The sequence below is a fragment of the Malaclemys terrapin genome, chromosome 1 (assembly GCF_027887155.1).
Source record: "Malaclemys terrapin pileata isolate rMalTer1 chromosome 1, rMalTer1.hap1, whole genome shotgun sequence".
In the NCBI taxonomy this organism is placed as follows: Eukaryota; Metazoa; Chordata; order Testudines; family Emydidae; genus Malaclemys; species Malaclemys terrapin.
Window position 1 is genome coordinate 1,323,706 of NC_071505.1, and position 11,906 is coordinate 1,335,611.

General features: G+C 67.4%; 1 protein-coding gene across 2 annotated transcripts; it reads left to right on the forward strand.

The window, feature by feature from the left end:
- Nucleotides 1-646: 646 nt before the first annotated feature.
- Nucleotides 647-11,220, forward strand: CHKB (choline kinase beta). Of its 2 annotated transcripts, none has more exons than XM_054036212.1 (11): nt 647-840; nt 2,733-2,909; nt 3,537-3,660; nt 4,017-4,150; nt 4,642-4,746; nt 5,485-5,543; nt 5,850-5,937; nt 7,852-7,960; nt 9,255-9,361; nt 9,670-9,751; nt 10,141-11,220. In XM_054036212.1, the coding sequence occupies exons 1-11, from the start codon at nt 647-649 to the stop codon at nt 10,195-10,197; spliced, it is 1,236 nt and encodes a 411-aa protein (XP_053892187.1). In that variant the 3' UTR covers nt 10,198-11,220. The 2 variants fall into 2 exon arrangements, with proteins under 2 accessions (XP_053892187.1, XP_053892107.1); XM_054036132.1 differs by having other exon boundaries at nt 2,733-2,841; nt 3,547-3,660.
- Nucleotides 11,221-11,906: the final 686 nt, after the last annotated feature.

Genomic DNA, 11,906 nt, shown 5'->3' on the forward strand with positions numbered 1-11,906 from the left:
CGGGACTCTAGGTCCTGATTGGCTGCCACTGCCAAAGGCTCCGCGACGATTGGCTGATTCAGGCTTCCCCTTCCAGCCCCGTCCCGCCAATCACAATGGAGAGTCCGCGAGCCTCGCCGACACTAGACCAATCGGGCTGCCAGCGGCGCCGTGAGGACAAGGCGCTGATTGGTTGACCGTGCGACTAACGCAGGCGGCAGGCTGCGCTGCGATTGGAGAAGACCGGCGGGGACGGGCGGTGATTGGCGGAGGGCGGGCGGTGATTGGCCGGGGCCGGCGGGGGCGGGCGGTGATTGGCGGAGGGGCGGGCGGTGATTGGCCGGGGCCGGCGGGGGCGGGCGGTGATTGGCGGAGGGACGGGCGGTGATTGGCCGGGGCCGGCGGGGACGGGGGCGGGCGGTGATTGGCGGAGGGACGGGCGGTGATTGGCCGGGGCCGGCGGGGACGGGGGCGGGCGGTGATTGGCGGAGGGACGGGCGGTGATTGGCCGGGGCCGGTGGGGCGGGCGGTGATTGGCGGAGGGACGGGCGGTGATTGGCCGGGGCCGGCGGGGGCGGGCGGTGATTGGCGGAGGGGCGGGCGGTGATTGGCCGGGGCCGGCGGGGGCGGGCGGTGATTGGCGGAGGGGCGGGCGGCAGAGCCGGGGATGGAGGCGGAGGGGCCGGGGCCGGGTCCCGGCGCGCGGTGCCCGGGCGATGGCGAGTGCGCGGTGCCCCGCTCCCCCCGCGGCGCCGCCGTGCCCGACCGCACCCGGCTCCGGGCCTTCCTGTGGTGCCGCGAGTTCCTGGCCGGCTCCTGGAAGCTGATCGCGCCCGAGGAGTTCGGCATCAGCCCGGTCAGGTGCCGGCTGGCGGGGTCCGGTCCGGTCCGGTCCGCTCCGGGGCGGGGCGGGGCGGTTCTCGTGCCAGCCCTGCGCTGCCGTCCTTAGGGTCCCGGGTTAACGCTCCGCCCTGCGGCCCGGCCGGGCAACGCGCCCGGCGCAAGCGGCGTGTCTGGGGTCCCGGGTCCCGGCGTGTCTGGGGTCCCGGCGGGGGGGCGATGGGCCCGGGGGGGGCGATGGGCCCGGGGGGGGCGGTGCTGCGCGGCCCCCCGTGCAGAGTGACCGGTAACGGTGCAGGGGCCACCCCGGGGAGCCTGCGAGCTTTGCCCCGCTCAGCGCCCCGTGATGCGGCACAGCCCGGCCCGGCCCCGCAGGGCGCGAGGGTCCCGGGGCGGCTCCTGGGGGCACCGTGCTGCTGCCCCCGCCCCCGGCTCGCAGGGGCTCGTCCCGCGGGCCCGGGGCTTTATGGCTCACCCGGACCCTGCTCGAGCCTGGTGTGGGGCGGAGCGCCCCGCTGGGCCCTGCGGACAGGCCCGCACTGCCGGCTGGGCCCGGGCTGGGACAGGCGGTGGAGGGGCGGAAAGGGGGGACCCGTCCCCGAGCCGGGGGCAGCCCCAGGGCCAGGCTGGAGTTGCCAGCAGGGCGCTGTCCGGGGCGCTGCCGTGTGCCCAGGTCTCTCCACGGGCAGGCGTAGAGCCTGGGGCTCTGCGGGGCCAGGCCCTGCTCGGGCGCTGGTGGGGGCAGGATCGGGGCAGGAGCTCACGCGGGCGGGCTCAGGCTGAAATTGCCTGGGAGGGATCCGCAAACCTTGCGGGGCGCGCCCCGTGCTCCTGCCCGGCCCCATGCTGCCCCCCCCCAGCCCCTGGGCTGCCCCCCAGCACACCGCGCCCCGTGCGCCTGCCCGGCCCCGTGCTGCCCCCCCCCAGCCCCTGGGCTGCCCCCCAACACACCGCGCCCCGTGCGCCTGCCCGGCCCCGTGCTGCCCCCCCCCCAGCCCCTGGGCTGCCCCCCAGCACACCGCGCCCCGTGCGCCTGCCCGGCCCCGTGCTGCCCCCCCAGCCCCTGGGCTGCCCCCCAACACACCGCGCCCCGTGCACCTGCCCGGCCCCGTGCTGCCCCCCCCCCAGCCCCTGGGCTGCCCCCAACACACCGCGCCCCGTGCGCCTGCCCGGCCCCGTGCTGCCCCCCCCAGCCCCTGGGCTGCCCCCCAGCGCACCGCGCCCCGTGCGCCTGCACGGCCCCGTGCTGCCCCCCAGCGCCGGGCTGCGTCCCAGCGCACCGCGCCCCATGCGCCTGCCCAGCCCCGTGCTGCCCCCCCCCCAGCCCCTGGGCTGCCCCCCAGCGCACCGCGCCCCGTGCGCCTGCACGGCCCCGTGCTGCCCCCCCCCCAGCCCCTGGGCTGCCCCCCAACACACCGTGCCCCGTGCGCCTGCCCTGCCCCGTGCTGCCCCCCCCCCACCCCTGGGCTGCCCCCCAACACACCGCGCCCCGTGCGCCTGCCCGGCCCCGTGCTGCCCCCCCCCAGCGCCGGGCTGCGTCCCAGCACACCGGGTCCCGTGCTGCCCCCCCCCAGCGCCTGGGCTGCCCCCCAGCGCACCGCGCCCCATGCGCCTGCCCGGCCCCATGCTGCCCCTCACCACCAGGCTGCGTCCCAGCACACCGGGCCCCGTGCTGCCCCCCCCCCAGCACCTGGGCTGCGTCCCAGCACGCCGCGCCCCGTGCGCCTGCCCGGCCCCGTGCTGCCCCCCAGCACCAGGCTGCGTCCCAGCACACCGGGCCCCGTGCTGCCCCCCCCCCAGCACCTGGGCTGCGTCCCAGCGCACCGAGTCCCGTGCGCCTGCCCGGCCCCATGCTGCCCCCCCAGCGCACTGGGCCCTGTGGCCTCTGACCTGGGCTCTGCTCCCCTTTGCAGTGGGGGGCTCAGCAACCTGCTGTACAAATGCAGCCTCCCGGACCACGTCCTGAGCGTGGGCGATGAGCCTCGGCAGGTGCTGCTGCGCGTCTACGGGGCCATTCTGCAGGTGAGGCTTCCCCAGCTTGGCAGCAGGACACAGGGTGAGGGGGGCCCCGGGAGACACCAAACCGCTTCCTGCGCTGCATTCGACGGCCTGGCTGGGGTCAGCGTGTGGGGGAACTGGCCTGACCTCATCAGCCCAGCAACAGGCTCCATGCCAGCCACGCACGGGGCCAGCCATGTGGGCTACGCAGGCCTCTGCAGGGATTGTAATCTCCCCCCTCGCCCCCCGGTGAGGGCCTAGGCCAGCCCTGTCCCCTCCCAGCTCTGCCAGTGCCTCTCACTCCCAACCCGCAGCCCCTCTGCTATCCCAGCCCTGCCCCCTCCAGCTGTGCTAGTGCCCCCAGTCCCCACTTGCAGCCCCTCTGCTAACCCAGCTCTGCAGCCCCCTCCGGGCTAGAGAAACGGCTCTATCCAGTTTGCTGTTGCTGCTGGGTGCTGACTCCTGGGCCAGCAAAGGGTTCAAGGCTGAGGGGGTTAATGCCGTTCTCCCTTCTCTGGTGAGGGTTCCTTTGTGGGGTTCCCCAGGACTGTGCATTGGGGTGGGCTGTGGAGTGTGGGTTTGCTGCCTCCCCACCTTGGCATCAAGCAGTGTCTTGGGGTCACTCCTCCCCTATTGTGCAGGGTTGGGGAGTCCCAGGGCCACGGCCCCTCCCCCGACTGCGCAGGTTTGGGGGTGGCTACCCCTCACCCATGCCTTCTGTCTCTGCAGGGCGTGGACTCGCTGGTGCTGGAGAGCGTGATGTTTGCCATCCTGGCAGAGCGGACGCTGGGGCCACGGCTCTATGGGGTCTTTCCCCAGGGGCGCCTGGAGCAGTACATTCCGGTACGGGCCTCGCTGGGGGGCCTACCCTCTGCCCTTCCCCCATGCAGGCCCTCCGGCCCCTAACGGACTGGCCAGAGACCGCTCTGCCCAACTTCAAGGGCTGGTGAGGCCCAAGTGGCTCTTCCTCCGTGACCCCCGATGGCTGCTGCACGTGGCAGGTGCCTGGCGGTGCCCCGGCTCGCTGCCCATCCTGGCTGACTTGGCTCAGACCTGTGGGCTCCTGGGACGCTGAGAGGGCTCTGTCCCTCCCCCGGCACTGGAGGCTCCGTGCCAGGCCAAGTGAGCCCCGGGCTCCCTGCTGCCCCTGTCCCATTCCCTGGAGGCCAGGCTGTCTCAGGCCTGCCGTGTCCCCCCAGAGCCGGCGTCTGCGCACGGAGGACCTGCAGGACCCCGACATCTCCAGGGAGATAGCGATGAAGATGTCCCGCTTCCACGGCATGGTGATGCCCTTCAACAAGGAGCCCAAGTGGCTGTTTGGGACCATGGAACGGTAACCCACTGCTCTGGGGTTCTCTGGCCTGTGGGTCGTCCTGGCCTGCCCCTCTGAGCACCAGCTGCGTCCCCCCGGGGACCCCTTCCCCTGCAGGAGTGGGGGCCTGGAGTGTGGCTGGCAAGGAGTCACCCCCCATCACTCTGCAGTAACAGCCATGAGGGGAGTTACCCCCCCACACACCCGATGCAGTGCTGCGGGGACTCTGCCATGGGGCCAGGAGGGAGAATAATGGGCCCTGTCTTGTGGCGAGTGGAGGGGCCCCTCCCCATCTCACTGCTGGGGTGGGAGACTGAGTGGGGGGTGTCTCCCCATCTCACTGCTCCTAGGGGAGGCAAGTGGGGGGGGCTCATGGGGAGGGGAGTGAGTGTTGGGGGAATACCCATCCCACTGCTCCCGGAGGAAGGGGGTGGGGGGGGGTCTCCCTTGCTCCCAGGGGACGAGGGCTGGGGGGCCTTGCCCTGCGGAGGTGACAGGACCCTGCGCTCCAGGTACCTGAAGCAGATTGCCGAGCTCACCTTCCCCCAGGAAGCCCAGCGGAAGAAGTTCAACCAGCTCAAAGCCTATAACCTGCAGAAGGAAATGGGGAGCCTCAGGTGAGCCCAGGGCCCGAGGGGCTGCCATAGCCACGTGGGGGTGGGGGAGGGCAGACTGCTCTTGGCTGGCCGGAAAGGTGCCCCTCTACCCCTTCAGGGGTGCCTCTCACTGCTGGTTCCCACTAGCCCTGCACCGCAACAGGCCCATGGGCCTACCCCCCGTCTCCCATCCCGCTACGGTTCCCCCGCGGCGGGCTCCGGCTCCCCTCTCTGTGCCCGCGGCGGGCTCCGGCTCCCCTCTCTGTGCCCGCGGCGGGCTCCGGCTCCCCTCTCTGTGCCCGCGGCGGGCTCCGGCTCCCCTCTCTGTGCCCGCGGCGGGCTCCGGCTCCCCTCTCTGTGCCCGCGGCGGGCTCCGGCTCCCCTCTCTGTGCCCGCGGCGGGCTCCGGCTCCCCTCTCTGTGCCCGCGGCGGGCTCCGGCTCCCCTCTCTGTGCCCGCGGCGGGCTCCGGCTCCCCTCTCTGTGCCCGCGGCGGGCTCCGGCTCCCCTCTCTGTGCCCGCGGCGGGCTCCGGCTCCCCTCTCTGTGCCCGCGGCGGGCTCCGGCTCCCCTCTCTGTGCCCGCGGCGGGCGGGTCTCTGCCCGGCACTGCTGACGCACAGCGGGTGGCAGAAACTAGCAGTGTCAGAGTGTCAGTGTCTCCTTGGGGTTCCCTCTCGCACCGCCCCCTGCTGGAGAGCCTGGGGGAGTGGGAGGAATGAAGTGGGCTGTCTGCTGATGTCTCTCTCCCCCTCAATTCCAGGGAGCTGCTGGAGTCCACGCCGTCCCCTGTGGTCTTCTGCCACAATGACGTGCAGGAAGGTGAGTGATGGGGTGAGACGCCCCCGTCGCCTGTTGACGGTCGGCATTGCCAGCTGGAATAGCCCAGCCTTGGGCCCGCTGGTGCCTGAGCCACCACTGCAGCGTGGCTCCCCTCTGGGGTCGGGTTGGGGGAACCTCGCTGGCCTAAGCGCAGCTTGTCCCGGGGAGCAGCCTAGGCCCTGCCTGGGGGCTGACCCAGGGGCCAGTCCTGCTTCGGCCCCAGGACAGGGCTACATGGGACCTGAGGGGCTCCCCCAGCTCCGGCTCCCCAAGGCAGCCGCTCTCACCTGTCCTTCCCCTTCCCAGGGAACATCCTGCTGCTGGCTGGGCGAGAGTCACACCCCACTGACAAGCTGATGCTGATTGACTTTGAATACAGCAGCTACAACTACAGGTGGGTGATGGGGGGGCAGGGTGGGTGTGGTGCCAAGCCATAAGCTGGCGTGTATAGACTCCAGTGCCCAGCCTGGTGCTCTCCCTGGGCCCTGCTGCCCACGCGGGGCTGTCGGGACGGCTCTGGGGACGGCTGCCCAGCCCGGTGTTCTCCCTGGGCCGTGCTGCCCACGCGGGGCTGTCGGGACGGCTCTGGGGACGGCTGCCCAGCCGGGTGCTCTCCCTGGGCCGTACTGCCCACGCGGGGCTGTTGGGACGGCTCTGGGGACGGCTGCCCAGCCCGGTGCTCTCCCTGGGCCCTGCTGCCCACGCGGGGCTGGCGGGACGGCTCTGGGGACGGCTGCCCAGCCGGGTGCTCTCCCTGGGCCCTGCTGCCCACGCGGGGCTGGCGGGACGGCTCTGGGGACGGCTGCCCAGCCCGGTGCTCTCCCTGGGCCCTGCTGCCCACGCGGGGCTGTCGGGACGGCTCTGGGGACGGCTGCCCAGCCCGGTGTTCTCCCTGGGCCGTGCTGCCCACGCGGGGCTGGCGGGACGGCTCTGGGGACGGCTGCCCAGCCGGGTGCTCTCCCTGGGCCGTGCTGCCTGCGCGGGGCTGGCGGGACGGCTCTGGGGGCGGCTCCCCAGCCCGGTGCTCTCCCTGGGCTGTGCAACCTACACAGGTGTGATGGTGCTGCCCGTGGGAGCCAGCTGAGGTCACTCAATTAGGGTGAACGGCAAACAAAACGGGGCAGACAAACCCCAAACACTGGTGGATATTCCAATACTGAGATTTACCAACCAGCACAAAACAGCTTCTGTAGTACCTCGCTGGTTACTCAGAAGTCCAAACAACGCAGTTCCCTTAAAGTGCCCAGCCTCAGGCCTCCGTCCAGACACACACGTCAGACATACAATGATAAATTCTGAAAATCTTCTCTCATCATATAAAAGAAAAGGTTCTTCCAACCCCAAAGGATCAGCCACATACCCAGGTTCAATTATAACTTAGATCTTACCCAAAATACACACTATAGTCAATTCTTATTAACTAAACTAAAATTTATTAAAAAAGAAAAGAGAGAGAGAGTTGGTTAAAAGATCAATATACAGACAGACTTGAATTCAATTCTTGAGGTTCAGATACATAGCAGAGATGAGCTTGTAGTTGCCAAAAGTCCTTTTAGAAATAGTCCATAGGTTATAGTCCAATGTCCATATTCAGGGTGGCTCCAGTCAGTGACTGGGGATCTCAATTCTTGTGGCTTAAGGTTTCTCCCTCTTGAAACCCAAAGCAGATCTGAGATGAAGCAGGATCATGTCCCAGGGTTCTTATACGTTTCCAGCAGCCTTTTGGCCTGAGAAAACAATAGGCTTAACTCTCCTTCTCCCAAACATCCTGGCAATTAGCACAGGGTAATTTATCCATTAAACAGTTCAGATACAGGTTACCACAACCTTCAAAGAGACATAGAGACAATAATACTATTTCCCTCAAGTGTCTTCCTACATGTTAATATTTCTTTTTTGATCTTTGAATTAAAGCTATAGCAATAGACAAGACTTGTTTGCCTCCATCACAAGACCTGAGCAAACACCTGCCCTTCTATCTCTAACAATACAGACTGCATTTCAAAGCTCTATTCATTTACAGATCTTCCTAACCAGTCTCTAAAGTTTGGCCCTGGGTCAGGTCAGTCTGGGAGGTAATTAACTCTTTCCGGCCTTGTCACCTTTCAATGAGATATTATATTACCCTCATAACGTCACACCAGGGTTGTTGGGACGGCTGCCCGGCCTGGTGCTCTCCCTTGGCTGTGGGACCCATACGGGGCTATTGGGGCAGCTCTGCTGCGGCTGCCTGGTGGGGTGGGGTCGGGGCCATGAGGAGGCTGGAACCCTGCGAGCATGGAAGCTCCTAACCCCCCCCTCCCTGCAGGGGCTTTGACATCGGCAATCACTTCTGCGAGTGGGTGTACGACTACACCCACGACACGTGGCCCTTCTACAAGGCCTCCTTGGAGAACTACCCCACGCGCCAGCAACAGGTAACTGAGCCACCCAGCTGGGGGAGCCCCAGGGAGGGCGAAGGGCAGGCAGGCAGTGAGTCCAATCCTTGCCAGGCTGCTGCCCTGTGGGGTGAGGGGCTTGCACTCTGGTTGGTGGGGCTGTAGCTGTTGGGATTGTTGTTGGGTGTTGGGCCCTGTTCTGAGCCTCCTGCCCCGGGAAGCTCCCCCATTCCTCCTGGGGGAATTCTGCACCAAAAACTTAAAGATTCTGTGCAGAATATTTTAAAATTCTGCAAAATTCTGCATATTTTATTTGTCAAATACATAGTATAATCACGCCAGTTTCAGTTATTTTGGTAATTAATTTCAAAATACCAGTCAGCAACTGTGTCTGTAACAGTACAGACAACACAAAGCTTCAGGAAACATTTCTTGACAAATAGATCCTCGCTAGACCTGTTAATACAAACCTTTGAGTAATTCATTTCCACTCTAATACAGAACTGGATTCCCGCCCCCCTTGGAAGCAGTGCAAAGGCTGGGGGGAGTCGGGGTAACGGAGGAGCTGAGGGAGAGGGAAGGAGCCTGGGAATGAACCTGGTGGGTTGGTGGGTGTGGCTGGGAGAAGGTTTTTGGCGGGGGAGGGGGTTGTTAGGGAGTTGGGGAGCCTCCCCCATGCAGGCCCTGGGTGACCCCTAGCCTTTCCCATTCAGCCAGGAACATCTGCCCCAGTCCCCATGTGGCCCTGCACGCTCCACTCAGCCACCCCTCTCTCCCCATCCCCTTGTGGCCCTGCATCCCCATTCAGCCCCCTCCATCCCCATGTAGCCCTGTACCCCACTCCCATTTAGCCCGTGGGTCAGTGCTGTCACCCCCACTAGCTCCTGTTCCCCCCCACTAGTCCTTCTGATCCCTAGTCTATGTGACCGCCCACAGCCTTTGTGCCCTGTGCTGTCACCCTCCCAATATCCCATGCCTCCTCACCTGGCCCCGCGGGCAGGGTGCTGTGAGGAATGCAGCCTCTCGGCCTCCCTCTCTGCGGCTGGCTGCTCCGCCCCGAGCCAGCTGCCCTCTCTTCTGGGTCCACAACAGTTTCTGGTGCATAGAAGGTGTAATTGCGGCACCTCCCCCAGGCAGAATCTATAATTCTGTGGGGGACATGAATTCTGCGCATGCGCAGTGGTGCAGAATTCCCCCAGGAGTACCCAACTCACTCTGGGCCTTGCCCAGCTGGGCAGGTAGGCAGAGCCCTAGATTCCCCATCCCCTGCATAGCCCAGCTCCCCACCCTGCATTTGGGGCCTGAGGCTGAGACTTGCTCAACTTGCCTGCAGCTGCACTTCATCCAGCACTACCTGTGGGAGGACTCGGGGCGGTGCGGGGACACCACGCACGAGGAGCAGGCTCGCATCGAGGAGGAGATGCTCACTGAGATTGGCCGGTGAGTGAATGACCCTGGGCAGCAAGGGGAGACCCCCACCCCCGTTTCCCCCACACGGAGCGGGTGCGGGGGACCCCCACTCTGCTGCCCTCCCCAAGGACAGATCTCTTTAAAGAGCCCTCCAGCGCAGTCAGGCATCTGTTGCAGGCTCCTTCTCCCAGCCTTGCTGCACAGACTAGGGGTGCCTGAGGGGCTCTGGGAGGGAGCCAGCGGGACTGGAGGAGGCTGTGCAGGCTTGGGGTGGAGTCTGGGACATGGCACAGTGGGAGGGTCTCAGTGTCTCCCCAACAGCTGCTCTCTCCCCTCAGGTTTGCTCTGGCCTCTCACTTCTTTTGGGGCCTCTGGTCCATCCTGCAGGCGAAGATCTCCACCATTGAGTTCGGCTACCTGGTGAGCACGGGGCATGGGCGACTCTGCCCCTTGGCTCCCACAGGGCACTGCCCACGGGGCTCCCACTGCTGAGACGGGGACAGGTCAGGGGGGCCCAGCCTGGTTCAGCGTCCCGAGGGGCGTCTGTCCTAAGCTCTCCCTTTGCTGAGCACTGCGGGTACCCGCTGCCTCCCTGTGCCAGGCCCTCAGTGCGGCTGCACGTGGTCTTTGTGTTCTGGCTCCGCCCCTGCGACTGGGGGGGGGGCTGCGCAGGGTGACTGGGCTCCCCTGGCCCCGCGGCTGGGGGGGGCTGCGCGGGGTCCCTGTTCTGGCCCTGCCCCCACGGCTGGGGGACTCTGAGGGGTCCCTGTTCTGGCCCTGCACCAGCCTGACGCTCTCTCCCTGCACAGGATTACGCGCAGTGCCGTTTCGAGGCCTACTTCCAGCAGAAGGCGCAGTGCCCGTGACCAGCCCGGCTTTGCCTGCCCCGCGCTCGCCTGCCTCCTGCATCAGGCCCCCGGGCTCGCCGGGCTGCAGATGGAGCAGCGGAATGGCCCCTCCCTGCCAAAGGGACAGCAGTTGGCAAGGACCCCAAGGGACCAATGCCCCCAGACCAGCCTCCCTTGCCTCCTGGGGTGAGGGGTGGGGGGCTGCCCTGGCTGGCCAGTGAGCGGGGGTGGGGTCTGGGGGTCTGGGTGGGAAACTGTTAATGTTCTGGTGTGGGGAGTGAATGCAGGGACTGCCCTCCCTGAATTGGTGTGAGGATCCCCACCCCCTCCAGGGGGGCAGTGTGGGGCCGGCTCTCCCCACTGCCCAGTGTTGGATGTCTCTGTGTGGCCATGGGGGTCCCGCTGAGCAGGGCGGCTGCAGCCTCGGCCCCCTCCCTGGGGCAGGAGGGGCCTGGCTCCCCTGGTTCCCTGCGAGTGCACTGGGGGCTGCGCGCTGGGAGCTGAATGTGCCACACGTGCGTCTGCCTCTGTCCCTGTGTCTCTGCCTCCCCTGGCCTGCGGCGCTGCCCAGCTCTGCCGCCCCAGTGCCCTTCCTGCCTGCCGATGTGACCTGGGATCCCGTGGGGCTCAGCGAGTGTGGGCTACAGGGGGAGACCTGCATGCTCTGCCCCTGCCCCCTGCCGGGCCCCTCCTGCTGGCCCCTTTTCTGGAGAAGCAGGGGGCATTTGTAGGGCTGCTGCCCCCGCAGGCAGTGCTGGCCTGGCTCCAGCGCCTCTCACGCTGCTGGGAATGGGGGGGTGGGCTGTAGCGGGGTGTCCCCTGCTGCGGCTGGGGGAGTGGGTGGGGGCTGCCTCCCACAGCCCTGCCCCAAAGCTCCTCCCTGCCTGGGCCACATGGCCAGGGCTCTGCACTTGCTTTCCCTGCCAGTCCCCAGAGCCTGCTGCTGCCGCCCCCTCGGAACCGGGCCCCTGGCAGGGCCCTCCACTGCCTAGCAATGGACTGTGAACTCTGCACTCAGACCAATAAATGCCTGGCACTGTCTGCCTGTGTCCATCTGTCTGGCCGTCCCTCCTCCTGCCCAGGGCACTCAGTGTCCTGGGGGCCGGCTGCCAGGCCCAGCGTCTGCCCTGGGGGGGTCCCTGCCAGGCTGCAGAGCTGCGTGGGTCCCCCAGGGCAGTGGGCGCCGAGGCCTGATCTGTGTGCAGTGGGGGGGTTCAGGCCTGTACATGGGCACTGTGACTGGCAGCGGGAGGGGAGGCTGGCTTGGGAGAGGCGCAGCGCGACCTAGCCCTAATGCCCCAGCCCCCTGGGTCCGGCAGCGTGGAAGGGGGGAGCGTGTTTGGAGCCGTCACGGCCCCGCCAGCCACGGGGCTCTGCTGCTGGGCCCCCGGCCGTGCTGGTGCTCCCCGGCTACCAGCCAGAGCGGCGTGTCCGTGATCCGCGGCGGTGCCCGCTCCTGCCTGGGGCAGGCTCCACAGCCATGTCGTGCTGTCCTCCCAAGCCTCGCCCTGCTGCTCCAGGCTGCACTGTGACAGGACAGCCAAAGGCTGGGGTGCCATCCAGTGCCCGCTCTGCCTGGCGCCAGTGCCTAGCCTGCAGGAGCCACTTGTGGAGCCTGGGCGCTCCCTGCGCTGCTCTGCTTGGCCAGGGGCCCTGCTGCCTCCGCGCTGGCATGGGGCGCAGGCGGGCTCGGCTTTCCTGCTCGCTGCCTGGAAGCAGGTTAAAAA

Coding starts and splice junctions, on each gene's coding strand:
- CHKB (XM_054036212.1), top strand. CDS start 647: ATGGAGGCGGAGGGGCCGGGGCCGGGTCCCGGCGCGCGGTGCCCGGGC. Junction 4,151..4,641: donor CTGTTTGGGACCATGGAACG/GTAACCCACTGC, acceptor CCTGCGCTCCAG/GTACCTGAAGCAGATTGCCG. Junction 9,752..10,140: donor CCATTGAGTTCGGCTACCTG/GTGAGCACGGGG, acceptor CTCCCTGCACAG/GATTACGCGCAGTGCCGTTT.